This window comes from Denticeps clupeoides, chromosome 1 (genome assembly GCF_900700375.1).
Source record: "Denticeps clupeoides chromosome 1, fDenClu1.1, whole genome shotgun sequence".
Lineage (NCBI taxonomy): Eukaryota > Metazoa > Chordata > Actinopteri > Clupeiformes > Denticipitidae > Denticeps > Denticeps clupeoides.
The window spans coordinates 31,623,329-31,642,061 of NC_041707.1; the positions used below are offsets into that span (position 1 = coordinate 31,623,329).

General features: G+C 42.4%; 1 protein-coding gene across 11 annotated transcripts in view; it reads right to left on the reverse strand.

Annotated features, from left to right (window-relative positions):
- Positions 1-2,961: 2,961 nt before the first annotated feature.
- fgfr3 (fibroblast growth factor receptor 3) overlaps positions 2,962-18,733 on the reverse strand; it is a 33,726-nt gene continuing 17,954 nt past the window's right edge. For 2 of the 11 annotated variants that reach the window (XM_028999361.1, XM_028998899.1), the window contains exons 6-18: positions 16,785-16,908; positions 16,481-16,671; positions 14,018-14,162; positions 12,863-13,038; positions 10,626-10,774; positions 10,216-10,337; positions 9,892-10,002; positions 9,549-9,739; positions 9,179-9,301; positions 8,584-8,654; positions 6,366-6,503; positions 6,140-6,245; positions 2,962-5,992 (exon numbers count right to left, since the gene is read on the reverse strand). In XM_028999361.1, coding sequence (XP_028855194.1) covers positions 5,828-5,992; positions 6,140-6,245; positions 6,366-6,503; positions 8,584-8,654; positions 9,179-9,301; positions 9,549-9,739; positions 9,892-10,002; positions 10,216-10,337; positions 10,626-10,774; positions 12,863-13,038; positions 14,018-14,162; positions 16,481-16,671; positions 16,785-16,908 — 1,812 coding nt within the window. In that variant the 3' untranslated portion in view covers positions 2,962-5,827. Of the gene's footprint in view, positions 5,993-6,139; positions 6,246-6,365; positions 6,504-8,583; positions 8,655-9,178; positions 9,302-9,548; positions 9,740-9,891; positions 10,003-10,215; positions 10,338-10,625; positions 10,775-12,856; positions 13,039-14,017; positions 14,163-15,213; positions 15,362-16,480; positions 16,672-16,784; positions 16,909-18,733 lie in introns of all 11 variants that reach the window. The other 9 variants (XM_028999276.1, XM_028998730.1, XM_028999196.1 and 6 more) reach the window with 7 other exon arrangements.

The window sequence follows — 18,733 nt, forward strand, 5'->3', positions numbered from 1 at the left end:
TAAAAACAAAGGCCATATTCACCACGGTGCACCCAGGCAGGACACAGAGTATGCATTTATAATTCAGAGTATCTGTACGGTATCTTCACAGCATGAATTATGCATACACTATATATTAAAAATTTCTCAGTAACAAGCCTATAGTCATCTTTAGGATTTTTACTTTATCAGAATGAAATTTCCATGTGTTCATGAATTCTTGTCTTTTTTTCTTGCTTTGTTCTTTTGATTGGGACAAATTGGTTTTGCTGAGCTTTTGTGTGTGTGTGTGTGTGTGTGTGTGTGAACAAAACACAAACTTGTTCTTCATTAAACCTAAAGCAAAAATAAGTTCTGCCACTCCCTCTCTGCCCAGTACTACTCATTATTTTCAGCCATTGCTAAACTGGGCTGTTATTGCATACTTTCAAACCACACTAACATATATACACACATCCACACACATCCACACACACACACAGCCACACAAAACCACACATTTTTCCCACAGAGAAATAACCAGAAAGTACTAAATAGCATGGTCTCTGTGTGTGTTTGTGTCGACGTGTATTTTTTATTTAATCTATTTTTAATCTTCGTAGGGAAGAAATGTCCTCAGCGTGCAGGTTTCGGGGTAGAATTATAATTTTGGGTTAGCAAAAGTGTACATGGGCGATTAGAAATATGTATTACATCGCTTTTATGTATTTACGTGTGCTTTTTCTCATATAGATTACAAAATCAGGGTGGGGACATTTCAAAATGGATGCAGCGTATGCCTGTGCCTACACTTCTGTATGTGGGAGGGTATGTTTGTTCACTGACCATTTTAGTCTCTTCTTGGTTGGGGAAAATATTTGAGTTTGTTGACTGAGGACAGGAACAGCACGCACACACACACACACACACACACACACTGCCAACCCCAGTTATTTGTACCCAGTGTTGACTTTACCCCATAGTATGCAGTTTTGGGTGCGGGTGCTACCTACAGAGTTAGAGCTGGAGTGGGCAGGGTTGACGAGCTTTTTGCTGAAGCTTTGCTGCCTTTGTCAGTGACGTGACCAGAATTGATCGCTTCATCGATGGTAACATGAAAGCGCGTTGTAAATCGCTCTGGATTAAATGTAAATGTAAATGTGACTCTGTGGAGTGTCGAACTTGTGTGTAAGGCAGAAACACACATCATGCTCAAGGAACCCTCCCTCAAGAAGAGTACTGCTCACTGTCACAAAGGTTTCGAAGCCTGGTCCAAATAGTCATAATTCACAAACTTTATAATTTAGTAGTTATTTCAGTAGCTTCTCAATGTATAAATAATATTACAAAAAAGTTCATTTCACTTGCAGACAGAGAATACAAAAGAAAATGAATTGTGCATGAATCCATGAATGAATTATAAAAAATATAAATGGTTTCCATATTTATCATTCATCCAGTCTTTATATACATATTCCTTTTGTCAACTTCAGTTTTTATTATTCCATATTTGCTGTAAAAGAATATTGAAATACCAACATGCCTATTGCACATAATTATGAAATCATGTTGAAATTAATATCTTAATTCACGTTCAATGTGTTACCCATGTGGAGTCTTGTTTTATTAGGGTGACAATTACTATGTCTACATTAATACATTAATAATGTAAGTTCTTTATAGCTTTTATTAGGTCCTCTTAGTTGAGCACCACAAACCTATATGTGGTGTGTGCAGACCAATTCTAAAACCATCATTACTCTGTCATTTAAACCAAGATATTGCACTTTCTTTGAACATTTTGTCTTGAGATAGACTGTCTGATTTTGCTTAACAAGATTTATCAACTGCACTTTATCCAAGCATCTGTGGCTCATTTGATGCAGTGAAGAACCGGACCTGTTACATGACTTCAGGTAATGACACATCTTGGGCTGTCATATTTCTTTTATGACCCTTGCTGAGAGAATTTTCTTCCATGATGAAATAGATTCATCTTTGACAACAACAACAAGTTTCATTCTTTGAGAAATGATAACTAAAGAGATGTGTTACTGTATTGCTGTTATTAAACAAAATTCTGGAACTAAATGCGGTTTAATTAAATTTTTCTTCAGTTCAGTTCTCAAATACTATTGGAGCTCCCAGACCTACAAAGTGCCTCATTTTTCAGGTCGGATCTGTAGTATCTCATCAAGTCTCGGAACAAGTTTGATCACAAGCTTTGTAGAAACACAGCGTAGAAACTATTCAGCCATGTTGAAATCTGAAGGCTGTGGCTAATGGGAGACAAATGCCTTGAGCGATCCCGACTTGCTGCAGCGACGTGCCAAAGCGTTTAAGTGAAGGAGGTCCAGACAGTGTGCTGAGAGGAACGTGTCTGCACACATTCAGCAAGAGCTGTCAGTCAGATGTGATGAGCTGAAACCTCATTCCTGGTAAAAGCTACAGTAATATTGGGTGTTAAACGTGCTGTCCTGACTGTTTTGACAAAACCCCGGCGGAGGGGTGTGTTGTGTTTTCTTAAAACGTTTTTTTTTTTTTGGTCAGATTCATGTTCAAACAGGCCTGTCGGAGAAAAAAAGCGATAAAACTTCAGATGTTCTGTGTGCTTGACTGAATAAAATTTTCTGATGAATGCACTTGCATCAGCCATCAGCATCAGATACTTTTCAAATGCTAATCCATTCGCTGTGTGAAGGGTTCGACACAGCAGCTTCAGGTTTTAACATCTTTATTGCCTATGACAGCATAGTTTTCGTCAGGCGAACACTCGTGAGCGTTGAGCTGTGGCTCCACCCCCCGGAGGCAGGGCTTCCACACCGAGGAACGTTTCAGCGGAGATTGTGAGAGGGGGGTGGGGGGTGAAAAATCGTTTCATAGCAATTCTTTAGTCAGACAGTTTACACTTGAGTGGATGATTACGTTCATCTAGGGCTGAAAGAAATTTATTCTGCAAACAAATAAACCGGAAGTGCCAGAGGATCTATATGGAATGGTTCATTTGGTTAAAGATTTAATATTTTCAAACAGGAAAACAACAACAACAAAAAAAACTCTCTAAATTGCTTTTCTTTTCATAAAACAAATCATTTCACACATCTAAATAAAATCTATGTGACGGTCAGCAGCCATTTGCTGACAAAGAAAAAATGGTTATAGACATTTTTTATTCCAATAAGAGCTGTGTGGTGTTATGAACACTGAAACAGAAGAGAAATGAAAATGAAAGAGTTTTAGTCAGACTCATATTGCTGTTCGTTTCAAACATCATAAGTTTCTACAATGATCCGAGAGATTTCAACCTCCCCCCATGCCGCCATATAAAGGAGAATCGCTATCCAAGTGTCATCCGATGTATCTGTCACAAAATGAGGAAGGCCTTAACAGGCAGGTCAGAGGCCAAAGTTCACAGCAGTTCTTTTTTTTTTTTTTGGCTGTAAAAAGTTCTATTAAAAAACATGAATGTGATTTGTCCAGTTGAAGCATAAGTGGAAGACAAACTGAATGATGGACACTTCATACGAGACGCAGGGGGAGAGGAAGATTACAGAATCTAATAAAAAAACACTCTCACCATAGGGAAAGCTTTATCTAAACCTGAAACAATAAATTAAAGAGCATCACCATTAATATCAAATCTCCACCTAAACCTGCCTCAACAAGTGCCTAGTTTTCTACTTGAAAATGTATTACATGTTTTTTAGGGCAGTTTTGCTTTTACTGTCTGCACGTCTACATTCAAGAAGATGAACGTCTTCCTCCTTTTTTTCTTCCTCGCCCTTCCAGACTTCACTTTTCTCTTCATGTTTCAGGCACTTAAATTCTACCAAAAATGGGTCAATTAAACCAGTAAGAGAAAGAATGCTGCAAGAAACGGCCGACGCCCGCGTGTCTCTCGCCGTCTCTTCTCATTAAGCAGCATGCGAATCGTCTCCCTCTCTCCTCAGTCCCTTTCTCAGATTATTGCCGAATGCGGATCTGCTGCGTAAACATTTGTAAACATCTCCGAAAGCTATCCCACAATCCCCCCACAATTCAGGCACAGAGAGTCTGATTGACCGGGAACATTAATGGGTCTGGCTACACCAGAAAATAAAAACAATTCAAAACGAAAACTTTCTAAGTTGCACTGTTGCATTACATTAAGTGTTTTAAACTGCGGAAGCCCCTGTGGCTACACACATTCACACACAAGCACACTCATATCTTTGCATGGACCTATGGTAATAAATATTTAATATATGTATTATAAATATGTACCGCCCTCTAAGTAACAAAACGAAAAACTAAAACTAAACTGTTTCTGTAGAACAAAAAAGGATCATTTCACTCTAAGGTCCTCACTAAGTCCTCGCAAAGACGTCAAAGCCACACACATACACATACACAAAAATCGCACGACTCTAGTTTGTGCTAAGTGGGCTTTAAGCCCACGGCTTTCCTTCATATAGCAGAAGCGCTCGAGATCTGCAGCCGTCTCCAGCACTGAACACTGTATCACAGAGCTTCAAAAAACGACAAGAAAAAAGAAAAACAAACTGATGGCACATTTGCATGAATAAAAGAAGTAATAACAGACAGTGTTTTAGCCGAACAGCCAATTGAGAGTCCGCAGGGACAACTGGGCTTTTTCAGCGCCCGCTCCAGGGACCAGCGTTAACACATGAACTGTCTTTCTGTGCCCGAGTATCTGCTCCACTCGTGGCCACAGTGACGCAAATGTAACGCAGGCACCCCGATTCCACAACTCAGAAAGAAATGAGAGAAAACTAAGGAAAAAGGAAGAGGTTTGGTGTTCGTGGTGAATGTTCTCATGTTTCCCAAGTCCTCTTCTGTCCAGGTTTTTGGGGAGTTTAAAACCGTTGCTGATGATTTCATAATTGCAAAACAGCATTTTCCATACATTCATTCAGTAAACAAAAAGACAGACTAAAAAAAAAAAACATTAGGAAAGGAACCATTAACCAGGCGTTGCACTTCTGTTGAAAATAAGTTACAAAAAATTAAAATCTGGAAAAAACAAACTGTTTACAGTACAAAAAAAAACTATTTTTTAGACCTTAAAAACTGTATGTTATGTCTATAAATACCTTTACAAATATACAATTTAATTACTCCAATAAAACTTTTGCATCATTTCAGATTAAATGTGTACAAGATCTCAACAGTGTATAGCAAACTGTGAAGCATCTCTTTCGAGAGTAAAAATGTCTGGGAACGCACTCGGCTGCCAACTGCCATCTGATACATGCTGTTGTTATATTAATATATTTACAATAAAACTTTCTGAAAGATAAATACAAAAAGACACACACAACTCGATTTTCTGGGAGCTTGTTCGTTACGGTTGTGTTTCTTGACTGGGTTCACTGATTCGGTTGTGGGCGTGGTCTGAGGGAGGAGTCGCCCCACCCTCTCAGTTCCTGAACCCAGAGAGATGCGCTGGAACAGCAGGAAGTAAAAGGTTCTTTAAGAAGGCTGCAGACGTTTGTCCGATTCAGGCTTTGTTCAGTTATTGCAATAACAAAAACATTAAGTGCAGAACTGACACACACACACACACACACACACACACACACAGACTTTCATACACACATGCTTGCCAACACTCTTGTCATCGGTGTAGGTCCACCCTGATGATCCCTTTAAGATAGTTTGTTTGTTTTTTGGTAGGCACGGAATGGCTAGACTGTTGGGAGTGTTCAGAATGAAACTGGCCGAGTAGAAAAATAGGAATTTTGTTTCTAAAAAAAAAAAAAAGATAAATAAAAGTTTGGCATTTGGAAGAAGACAAAATCCATTCCTGCAGAAACTGCACCAGTCCTTCCTACAGCATATGTGACTCCTGGCTCATCTCTCTGAAGGGCTATGTCCTGATGACGCCGTTGCAGAGGTGATGCTGGGGTAGGCAGGGAGCGTCTGGTAAGGGGTCGTGGGCGAACACTGAGTCGTCACCCGAGGAGCAGGTGCTGCCGGAGTCGGGGCAGGCAGGAGAGTACTGCTCAAATGACACCGACAGATCCAGATACTCCTGCACAGAAACACACACAGATACATATCACACAGACCGAATGAAAGGGAGAGAAGAAACTGGGAGGGGAGGAGAGGACTGGAAAGGAGAGGAACTGAGAAGGGAGGGGAGATGCCATGAATCCTGTGATCTGTATGAATGTCTTACATCAGTGGAGGTCATGGACAGAACACGGTCATGATCCTCCACCAGCTGTCTGAATGTGGGCCGCTGAGATGGAACGGCATGCCAGCACTCCCTCATTATCATATACCTACACACACACAGAAAAGGAGAAAAGGGAACAGAACCTGTCACATTCTGTGTTTATGAATAAATGAATAATTACTGAATAGATCTGAGAAGTGTGTGTGTGTTTGTGTTGTGTACATACAGCTCATGGGTGCAGTTGGCTGGCTTGTCCATGCGGTGTCCCTCCTTCAGCAGTTTAAACAGCTCCTCCACTGGGATGCCAGGGTACGGCGACCCACCCAACGTGAAAATCTCCCATAGCAACACTCCGTATGACCACCTGCAAAGGCACAGGAGAAGGGTCATAGGTCAGCCATAGCCCTGAACCAATATGACATTTGCGCTCTGCAGAATTAATCCCATCCCAGAATAGGTTACCTCCGGTTAATTGTGATTTCATTTTCCAAAAAAAAATAAAGCAAATCTTGTTGCATCTGAAGAGAGTCTAAATCTTTTAAATTCGATTTGACAATTATTACAGTTGCAATGGGTTCGGGGCAGAATAAATCAGGGGCAGCTCCAACGACCAACAAGCTCATCAAATCTGTTCAAATGAATTTAACACAAACAAGCAAGCTCCGCTTTGAACGAGAGAGAAAGCGATGGCCAGCTGTGACTCCCAGTTCTGCACATCTGGGTGCAGGAATTCCTCTCTGCCAAATCGCCGGGACTCTTAAGCTGGATCGCGGTCAGATGTTCCCAGATGCTGGGCTCTGATTGGGTGGCAGTAGGGCATGTGACGGACCAACAGGGCTCTAGCAACCTGCGCCACATGTGGGGTCTCACCACACACTTTGGTAGTTGTTGGGCAAAACAACATTCTCAGAGCACCGCATAATGCTCAGATGTTACGGGTCTGAGGTGTAAGGGGACACAATGTTGTGTAATGCTGCAGTTTCACAGGATCAAAGCTAATTTGATCTCACCAACATCTAGAAATTGCTAGCAATGCCAATGGCCCTAAAAATATATATGTAGCCTGGACCAGTCCTTCATATTTCAGGGTGTCTGATTGGGCAACCAGTTGGTAAAATAACTGTGTTGAATAGGATTGCGATTTATTGGAACATCCTTGGATTTGTAGTCCACTGAATTAAGAGGGAAGTGTTTCAGTGGACTGTTCTCCTCCCACCTCACCCTTACACTTTGTGAGTGCGAAGTGATAAACAGTCTCATGTGGCTAAAAACCTGATTCAAAATTGAATTAGAGTCTGACACACACACATCATACCCGCTGATGGCGGATGTGAGATAGCAGCATTGTTAGTATTAAGTGAAGCTGTTAATACGTGTCTGAATGTGTGTGTGTGAGAGAGGGACCAGGCTGCTTTTGTTTGGCTTCATTCCTCCCATGCCACTGCTAAGCACTGCTAATCAAATTAGCCACGCTCCTAACCACACACACACACACACACACACACACACACACACACACGCGCACGCACGCACACACTTACACACCCTCCTAAAATACCAGCGAGCAAATACTAGCAAGCCAAGCGGTACCAATCTCACGGCTGTAAGGCTTGAATAATTGGCCCGTCATCATCGGAACACTATCAGCTCATTATCTCCATGTCAGAATCTGTTTTCATTTATATCGATTAGAGGACTTAGGGTGATAACTATACAAAATATGAATTAAAAACTACTACATTAACTCTTAACTTCATCCAACCCCTAAACTGATCCTAAACCAAAATGGAATCACAATGACTGCGTGTGTGTTTTTGTATGTGCGTACATGTAAATCACATGTATAAGCGATTGCACATAAGGAATGTATAAAAATATGACAATGAAGAAAATAGTGACTGATAAAAACCATCAGCGTGTGTGTGTGTGTGTGTGTGTGTGAGATTGTCGGTTAAGAGATTAGAGTTGAAACAGGACTGGAATGTGAAAATCCCTCCTGGGCTGGAAGGAGAGTGAATGATTGGGATGTCTCTCATGACCAGCTGCTGCAGTTAGTGCTGTTACTGCAGTCTCTTCCTATCATCATCATCATCTTCTTCTTCCTGCAGTTTCAGAACTGCAAAGGGGTGTGTGATTTTGTGGGGGGTTAAAATTGATTCTAGCGTCTTGATTCATGAACAAAGCCAGATTCAGATTGAGGTCCAACTACTTTTTCCTGCGTCACCAAAACTAATGGAATGTGTAGGTTATTACAACACACCATGACTACACAGCTATATCAACTTGTTTAATAAGGACCAGCAAGGGACAGAGACTGATGGGTGTTCCCTTTGAACTGAGCAATTTAATTCAGTAAAAAAACTCTTCACATGAGAGTTGAACATTTATGTACATCTAATGGGTGCGTGTACTGTAACTGTGTGTGTGTGTGTGTATGTACTCACACATCGCTCTGGTGTGTGTACACTCTGTCGAACAGAGCCTCTGGTGCCATCCACTTCACAGGCAGACGGCCCTGGGACGACAGAACAAAAGCGGAGGGAGAGAAACATCAGGACAGCTTAGAACAACAGAGCAGAGGCAAGAGCAACACGCCGCTGGAGAACAACAGAAATGCTGATGCTGCAGTTTGAGATCAGCGCCACAGGGGCACCAACCGAATACAATGCATCCCCGTTACACAAATACACAAACTTCGCCACTCTGTCCTCATGCGGTTCTGTTCTGCATTGAGTGCTATGAGTGTATGGGTTCATTTGGAGATAAAAGAATGAATGTTCTCCAAAGGCTCTTATTAAGATTTGAATTATGTATTTTATGTTGTGGCTGTGTAAATTAATTTCAACAGGGCAGTGTTGAAAAAAACCAGAGAGACACTCAGAGAGTCAGCATAATCAGCATTTGTGCCATACAGTGGAGTACAGTACACGGTGTCCTGGTAGATGGCAAATTAATTCTTATTAATACTGAACAGACATTACAAACATGACTTCAGACAGGTCACTCGAAAACCCATCAGTGTATTGTGCGTGAACTTACATTGGTGGTCTTCTTGTAGTAGTCTATGTTGTGTACATCTCGTGCAAGGCCAAAGTCTGCAATCTTCATCACGTTGTCCTCCGTTACCAGGACATTTCGGGCCGCCAGGTCTCTGTGGATACACTGTGGACATGCAAACACAAGAATAAAAATGTATAAATACCAAATGCAAATAAAAATGTAATCTTCATCATCCTCTCCTTCACAAATCTAGCCAGTTTGCTCAGCGAATGTTCCTATTATGCAACAGAATGTTCCTATATATGCAACAGAAAGAAGCCTACCCTTAAATAAATAATAGCAGCAGTTCAGTTTCCAGGCGGGAGACATTTGTCCCTCAATAAGTAAGGAATGCAAAGCACACACACACCTTCTGTGATGCGAGGTATTCCATGCCGCGAGCAACCTGGTAGGCGCAGGACACCAGGTCTTTGAAGCTGAGCTGCTCGTTGGGGACCTTGCAGGTGTCAAAGGAGTAATCCATGCCGGGAGGGCGGCGCGCCCGCAGGTACTCTCTCAGATTACCTTTGGAGGCGTATTCTACTAGCACGTACAATGGCCCTGTACACACACACACACACACACACACACACACACAACAACATTTACACAACATTAGTATGTTTGAAATCCTTTTTGCAAAAGAAACATATGCGTGTGTTTGTCTGTTTGCAGTTTATGAGCTTGTTTGCTGTGTGTGTGTGTGTTATTACCATCCTGTGTGCAGGCTCCCAGCAGGTTGATGATGTTCTTGTGCTTGCCTATCATCTTCATCATCTCCATTTCAGACACCAGATCTGACAGGTCCTTATCTGTTGCATCATCTGCAACACCACACAGACACACACACATTACACACATCTGTACTGCAAGGCGTATCACTTTCCACAGCCGACATGTAACAGGGTCACACTCATAAAACACACACACTCGGCCTGGCGAGTTACTGCCGTTTGCTGCATTGTTACATCATATGCCCATCAGCGTCTGACCAGTTAAAAAATGAGGTTCCACGCCGGAAAAATGCGCACACACACCTTTCAGCATCTTGACGGCCACAGTGAGGGGTTTGTTGGGCTTCTCCTTGTCAATTCCAATGGCCTCGGCCATCACCACCTGACCAAAGCAGCCCTCCCCCAAAGGCTTACCCAGCGTCAGCCTACAATGCAGAACAAAGCATGTGACTAAAACTGCTGCTGTGTTCTTTTACTGCTAAACTATGTAAGAACACAGGCAAGCCCTTTAATAACGCAGCAGGCAATACTGAGATAAAGGTTCATATATTATCTTCTCACCAGACAAAACCCTGAAATGGTTTGCTTTATGTGAAAAGGTCAGTTTAAATCTAGTGATTGAAATGATGTGAGGTTAAAATAGATGATAAAAACAGAGGGTTACTGAGGATAATGCAGGTGGAAGATCATGTTGAAATGAGTGTCAGTCTCACTTGTTGCGTGGAAACTCCCACTTGGGGTCTGCAGGAAGTTCCAGCTCCGAGACGTTGGCCAGCATCGGACCGTCACTGGATGACAGGCGGGCGATTCTGACCAGTGGCGTGTTGGAATTCATGGAGGAGTTGGACTCTAGTGACACCTGCTTATGAAAAGAAAGAAAACAAGCTGTTATTGTCTCTGAAAGGGACCATGAGAGAGAGAGACAGAGAGAGACGTGGGTGACAGAGCTATAATAGAGAATTGCATGAAGATTTAGCACTTTTCGCAAAAGAAATTTCTCGGTACATCACACAAACACACACACACACACTCACTCACTGGCTGGAGTATTTTGGCTGCAAGCACAACTCATAATGGATCAGACACAGAAAAGACGGAGCACTGATTCTCAACAGCTGGAGGCACAAACACACAAATACACACTCGTAGAGACGCTGCACACACACCTTTGTGAGCACACACCGACACACACATTTCTGTGCACCTCCTGAAGGTGCTCTCATTTTTGTGGGCTTGTTCTCCATCTCCCCTCCCTGCACGGGGGGAGGAGAAGATCGATGGACAGAAGAGGATGAATGAACAGCAGCCAGATAAAAGGACCATAAATACGCCTCTAAACATCCATTTATGTTTACTTCCTTTCTCCCCTTCATCACTCATGAAATGTGAACTGATTCTGAATGGATGTGCTCATGCAGACACACACACACACACATACATGCACGCGCACACACAGTAAGATAAATATTAAATGTTGTTGTTGTGAGGACCTTTTGTACTCTGTACATTATATGTACAAGATGACACACATGCACACAGATACACACTCTCTGAGTTGGCACTGATCTCAGTGCTGTAATTTCAGATGAATTCTCACAGCTGAGTGCTGAGTGTGTGTGAAAAGTGTGTGTGCTCATCTGTTTCAGATGCAGCTGTCAGAAGTTAAAACATTAAATACTACCAGGACATTGCGTGTGTGTGTGTGTGTGTGGTAGAGACAGAGAAAGAGACAGAGATAAAGCGTGTAATCTGATCTTGACTCTCGCTGCACTCTTACTTACTGTACTCTTGCACTACTGAACATGCGCCACACTGCTTAACACTCTGCACGTGTAAACACTGAGTGGACGTTTGCTAAATGTTTGCACCGGCATTAGTGTGTGTTAAGACAAGGCCTGTCTCAGGTATTACATAATCACCTCATCTATCTTTTCCCACAAACATTAGACTCTGTGATGTTTCAGCCCAAATGTCAAAAGAGAATATTACACCACAAGGAGTAACGCAGGAGTGATTTTATCATATGGGCTGAGGGAGGAAAAAAAATTCATTCTTAAGGTGGATACAAGGTCTTAATGTCTCAAAAAAACAACTTTCTCTGGAGAAAATGTATTCACTGCTGAGGGGACGCCTGTCACACATGAACCATATTTCACTTTACAGTTCATATAATTCTGAGGAAAAAAACTAAAATGGTCCAAGGATACATTAAAATGTGGGTGCTAGTGTATTAATAGAATAATTAAGATTTGTTCGCTGTACAATTTTAACAGTATAGAAACAATAAACCAAGAGAATATTCACACATCCACCAAGAAATAAAGGGCACATTCACATATAATCAGTTGTTAAATTAATAATTAGTATAAACAATGTCCACCAATGTCCACTCATCCACCACTGAATACGTAGTGTAAGTGTCTGAATATGTGACGATGGAGAAAGAGGGTAAAAGTCAAACCAAAATGAAGCAGCCATGTAGGGAGCCACTGAACTCTGGATTTTTTGGGCTATGGATACGGATTTACACATTTTGTGCACGTTCCCTTTTTTCTTTGCCCCGGCAGACGTGCTGTTATCATGTCCCCGAAGCCAAACAGCCTGTTGAGCCAGCCCTGACATCAGTAATGAGTGGGGTCGATGGCATTTGTAAATGTTTGGAGAGGATTTACAAACACCTCAAGCATGCCTCATACCTCACAAGCACAAGGGCACCGAGCCCCGAACAAACTGGGGCTAAGGCCTGTGTGTGTTTCTGTCTTTTGTAAGAAAAAGAAAAAAGTGGCCCCTGTTTCAGAAATGAAATATAATATTTATTATTTATGACTATTATGACTATTTTTGATTATTATTCTTGGTTAATAAGCCAAGCCATGAAGCCAATTAGGGATCAGAGAAAGAGAGAGAGGGAGGTATAATCAGATCGAATCTTGTATCTACTTTCTGTTACCTGTCTCTTGAGGGGGAACTTGGAGAGTTTTTGGACTGGAGGGCTCGGCAACGTTTTCGGCGTGCTCATGCGCATCCGGCAGAGGATGACAATGACCACGCCAAGGATGAAGAGCACACAGCCAGTCACGTAGATCAGGATGTCGGCATAGTCGTCCTCCTTCTCCATCTCCACTGCTGACAAGGGTCAAGAAGAGCACATGGGACAGAGGTCAGACAGTCACAGCAAACCTTGAACTAAAGCTGTGGCAACATGAATATGATGAAAATGTGCAAAGTTTCATCCTTTCATCCATCCTTCTGTTTCTTTTTACTCAGTAGCACAATCTGAGGCTCATCTGGGAGGACAATCGGTTTTAAAGTGGGAATTACGCCACTGTGTAATTAAGGCCCGTGTATATTCAATTCTTTGTGAGATTTTAAACTCTACAGGGATTCTCAGCTTCAGGCTGGTGTATGTGTGTGTTAGTGTGTGTGTGTGTGTTTAAAGGGATCCTAAAGACCTGATCATACAGCCTCCTAAACCAATTATAGTTCAAATACACAGTGGGAAGTTATCTTAGAAAGACTGCTACTCTGTGTGTGTAAATACACACATACACACCCAGGTGCACACACACACTGAGATACAATTTAATTAAAATACCATCTCAGGCCCCACAGGTACAAATAACCCATAATGCAGCCTTCCTGAGGGGCTTTCAGATTTAGTTTGACATCTCACTGATGAAGAATAGCACCAAACGTTTCAGTGACGTTACTGTGTGTGTTAGATTGTGTGAGTGTGTGCATTTGGTAATTGAAACACTTGGTCAGATCATTTTTGTTCATAAAACTATTCAGGAAACACACAGATACAGACACACACACACACACACACACACACCTATACTAAACAAATATTAAGCCTCCTGTTAGGGCGTCGCTCTATTTAAAGTGCTACTGAGTAAAAAAGTACATTCGAGGGCACGTTCTGCAAGCTGGTCATGTTTCTCTCCTCAGCTCATTAGTGCCCGCGGACGAACACATAATGAGACAATGAGGCGTTACGGAGGTGTCAGTGAATGAGGGATCTGAGATGAATCAATGAGATGGGAAATGAACACAGAGAAAATCAGGGAGAGAGAGAGAGAGAGAGAGAGAGCATGGTTTCTACCTGGAAGCACAGTTAACCAGGCAGAGTGATAGGCATAGCCGATAGAGTTCCCCGCCAAACAGGTGTACTCCCCCGCATCCTCAAAAGACACGTTGGGCAAGAAGAGGACCTCCAGCTCCTTATCTGTGGTGTTAATACCCGCAGTCTGCACAGGGGAAATGGAGAGAAGGAGAGAGAGTGTCAGGCACCACCACCAGCAAGAAGAAAACACGCCCCAAACCACAGGTAGACCACCACCAACACTAGAAGGTGAGCTTTGGGGGGAAAAAGAAACAACCAACAACAAAAAATGAATGCAATGAATAGATCAGATGGAAGATCCATGTAAGACACTTCAATCGGTTGCCTCGGAGATGACCTAATAGAAGGAATTCAGAACAGACCCTTCACCTTAGCAAGAAGAGACAACGGAGAGGGTGTCACCTCCAAAAATGTACCATCTGAAAGAAATGTGACCTCCTCTATGAGCATGTACATTTTTTGTGAATCATATTTTTTTTTTTTTACCTCAATTCACCATTTGCTCAATGCCGAGTAGCTGAAGTCACATTGTCAGCAGATGTAACGTTTATGGCAGTGACGGGGGGAATATTTCATTGACGGAAAGATACCATTGCCAACAATCAAAAGAAGTCTCTGTTTGCGGTCACTAATGCTAATGCTCAAGCTAATGCCTTATAATGTGTGTGTGTGTCTCCTGAAGGAATGTGAAATCAATGTTTCATTGTGAGCCTTTCTACCTGTGTATTTGTGTTTCCTGACCTCATTTTTGAGTTTTTATCGATTGACAGTGAGTGAACTGTGCACTGAAACACATGTACACTTACACCACACCACACACACACACACACAAGCCACAAATGGGGACCCAATGTTTAGTCTTTCTCTAAATCTCAGCCCTGAAAACAGAAGCGGATCCTTTTTCACTGTCATTCCGCCAGCCACAGAGAGCAAATGAGAAGCAGACAAATGAGTGTAGAGCCTAAACCAGCAAAGCAGAGAGAGAACAATCACCCAATCACCAGGGGAGCAGGAGAGGGGTAAGAGCGTGTGTGTGAAATATATGTCTTATATATGCAGTGTATTTGTGTGAAGAAAAAGCTAGTGAATGTGTGGCTTAAAATGCGTGTGTTTACTTGTTTGTGTGTGTGTGTGTGTATGTGTGTGTGTGTGTGCGCACTCCCTTTGGGGTTTACCTTTGGGTTGCTCAACCATTAGCCAGAAGCAGTTCTCAGACTTGCCTACAAAGTTGAAGGCCTTGCAGGAGTATTTTCCTGCGTCCTTCTCTGACACTTTAAACAGATTCAGCTTTACATGCGTCTCAGTCTTGCTACTGGTAAAGTTCTGCAAGAACACACACATACACCAGTCAAACCCATGCCGCGCCAATTCAAATTCAGATAAAACGATCCAGTACACATACACACACTCACACACACACACGTCATTGCTGCAGCTCTGTGTACTTAAAACCCGTTTATTCACCGCCCTGCTTTCAACCAAACCAGCCGGGCCCTTTTATCTCGTTCAAATTACATCTTCCAAGCATTTTTTTCTCTCCCACTCTCTCCATCGTTTTTCCCCGTCCCTTGTCTTCTCGCCCGGCCTCCGTTCCCCAGCGTGTGCCACACATGTGACGGCACAGGAGGTGTGGGCTGGTGAAGGGGAGGGGGTTGAGCGCGGTGGCTCCAGTAAAAACGCTGTTTCAATTACCCACAGTCAGAAATAGAGCCGCGGTCTGGCGCTCCGCTCCTCCGCCAGTGCTGAGTCTGCCCTCTCCGCCTCGCCTCGCTCACTTTTTCCATGGCCCCGCTCTCTCACTCCTTCTTTCGCTCTTCTGATGTCTCTTCCCCCCTCTCTTTCAAACGCTCCTTCGCTCCAATTCCGTCTCTCACCCTTCCCTCTGTTTCTTAAACACCCCCCGCTTTCTTTACGTCCCCAGTCCACAATTTTCGTCAAAATTATTATTTCCCCCCCTTGTTTAATTTAAACATGGTAAATGCGTGCAGTCGACTTTAAATCCCCGAGTTTAAATCCCCTGTGCTCCCAGTGTGATGCGGCGGTGGTGGTTCACTTTGCCACGAAACAGATGTCTGCCTCGCTCCTTTCCTCTGAGAGAACAAGAAAAACAGAGAACCTTACTCCCCAGCCCTGGGAGGGCGAGTAAACGAGTGCAACTGACACAGGGGGTGGTGAAACAGAGAGAGAGAGCGAGAGTGAGAGACCCTCACTGTGTTCGTACGTAGCGGGCACAATTAATAAATTAAGATTCATTAGTTGAGTGGGATTTTTTGGGGGTCGGTTGTAAACCCCATTAGCGACAAAAACACGCTGTAAACATCTGATCATTGGCGTTCTGCAACATTCTTGGACTGGGAGTGAGCCGCTGCTGGATTATTAAAACATTAAAACAGAAAATTCAGATGAGATGTAAATCAAGCTGAAAAAAAAAGACATGCGCACCTTGAGGATGTTCACGTACGGAACGTCATCGGGGCCGTAGCGGCTGCCGTTCACCTCAATGTGTTTCAGCCACTGGATGTGTGGCTGTGCGTCTGAGTACACCTTGCAGTGGAACTCCACGTCACTGCCCACCACCACCGTCTGATTGGCTGGGAGGCCCGCTTGGAGGATGGGCCGGTGAGGCGAGCGCTCTGGATGACATAGGAGCTTGTGTTTAGATTGGCGGAAATTGTCAGTATACAGAATGTGTGTGTGTGTGTGTGTGCATAAACCCGTGTTATAGTGAGTGAGAATGTTTTCTAACCGAGCACATCAAGCTGGTAAGTGTGTGTGATGGTGCCGTATTGGTTCTGCACCACACAGGTGTAGTTCCCCCGGTCTGAGGGTACAGCGCTCTCCATCACCAAACTCCACTGCTGGTCTCGCAGCTGCAGGAGAAAAAAGGGAGGAAAGAAAATAGAAAGAAAAAATGAAAAAGGATGAAAACTTTGCTGCTTTTCACATGCATGAGTTGGATTTTTGCCACCTGTGGAATTTAAGCTCTTTATTTTATCATAGGCAGATTTATGGTTAAACACTTTTGGAAAAATAACAGATTTTTATTCTAAAAATGGCCCAAAAATGAAGGGCATCAAAAGGACCAAAATAAAAAAAATAAAAAAACTGTCTTCCATTAAATATCCTTAGTTTCAGAATGAATTAGGCAGCCTGCACTGATTGGGTACTGACCTACATGCCACATAAAGTTTATGTTGCTAGAGCCTGACAAATAATGGTTTGATGCATTTGAATGGAACATATTATGGCTTCTGATAATTGTATGATTAAAATGTTTCAGCAGTCATTCACCTAAAGCGTGAATCCAAACCAGGGGCACATATAACCCCAATTCCAATGAAGTTGTGACAGTGGTATATATGCTCCTGTCTTAGCTTTTTTGGAACGTTTTGCAGGCATCAAATTCAAAATGAGTCAAGATTTGTTAGTGTTTTCAATTGAATACAGGTTGAAAACGATTGGCAAACCATTCTATTCTGTATTTATTCACATTTTACACTACATCCCAACTTTAATGTAATTGATTAATGTTTGAACACAACTCCCAGCACGGTTCTCAGATCAGCAAAATCCTGATTCAGCTGCTACATGAGTTTTTGATGGATAGATCTGAGATGAAGCATTTTGTACCCTAACACACACACACACACACACACACACACACAATGTATTTAGGTGCAGGCTTCTTAGAGGTCAGCACTAGGGGAATAAAATCTTTTTTCTGATGCATTGCGATGCTGAATTGAAAGATTCTGAATTTTAAATTGTTAATGATCAAGTGATCAAGTATTGTTAATTACCAATTCAATGTTGAGGAAATCTGAGTAAGCTGCTTTCAGACCGACTGCTACCTTCGCTGCAAGGTTTATGTTTTCTCACAAAAAAAAAACGAATTGCGCTTAATGCAGGGCTCAGTCCAAATATATGTGTGGTTTTCTAAACTCCTGGTAAGCCGATAATGTGTTGTAGGTCTCTGGGCTCTCAAGAGACTGATAAGATCAGCTTTTCCTCTATTCCCGCATTGTGTGTGTTTTGAAGGAGCAGAACGAACACTAGACCACTTGGATGCTTTGATTCTATTGGTTTGCACAAAAATGCGTCACAGCACAGAGCAAAATTTTTACTTTCAACCACGGTCTGCGCTCAAGGCCACCGTAGATCACAACATATTGTTTGAAATGTTAAATGTATTATTTGTGAATATGGGCAGCTGTATTTATGTTTTTAGTCCACAAGCATCAATTGAGTTGCTGGTAAAGAATTTTTCCTCTATTTTATTTTTTTATATTTATAGTTTCATCAGAGATATAGTCGATAGTCAGACCTTTGCTGAAGAGACAGATCTTGGGACTCTTTTTGAGTAAGAATAAGATAAGTAGTAATTTATGTGTCAAAGCTGTGACTGCAGTACAATTTATTTTCTGTTTGAAGCATTACACAGCTGATGGTTTTGATAATAAAATAAATTGGAAGTAAATTCATTTTGGTACATTACAAATGCTTTGCCTTGAAAGTACCAATGTGAGGGGGGAGAAAGATGCATCTATAATTGTTTTATAATCGCATTGCGGCCTTCTGAATCGTTATCGAATCTAATCGTGAAGGGCCTCAAGGATCCCACCCCTAATGCGCACACACTAGTCTAATTGTCTTAAACATTACTTTGCTGTTATTGCTGTGGTTGACTTCAGACTC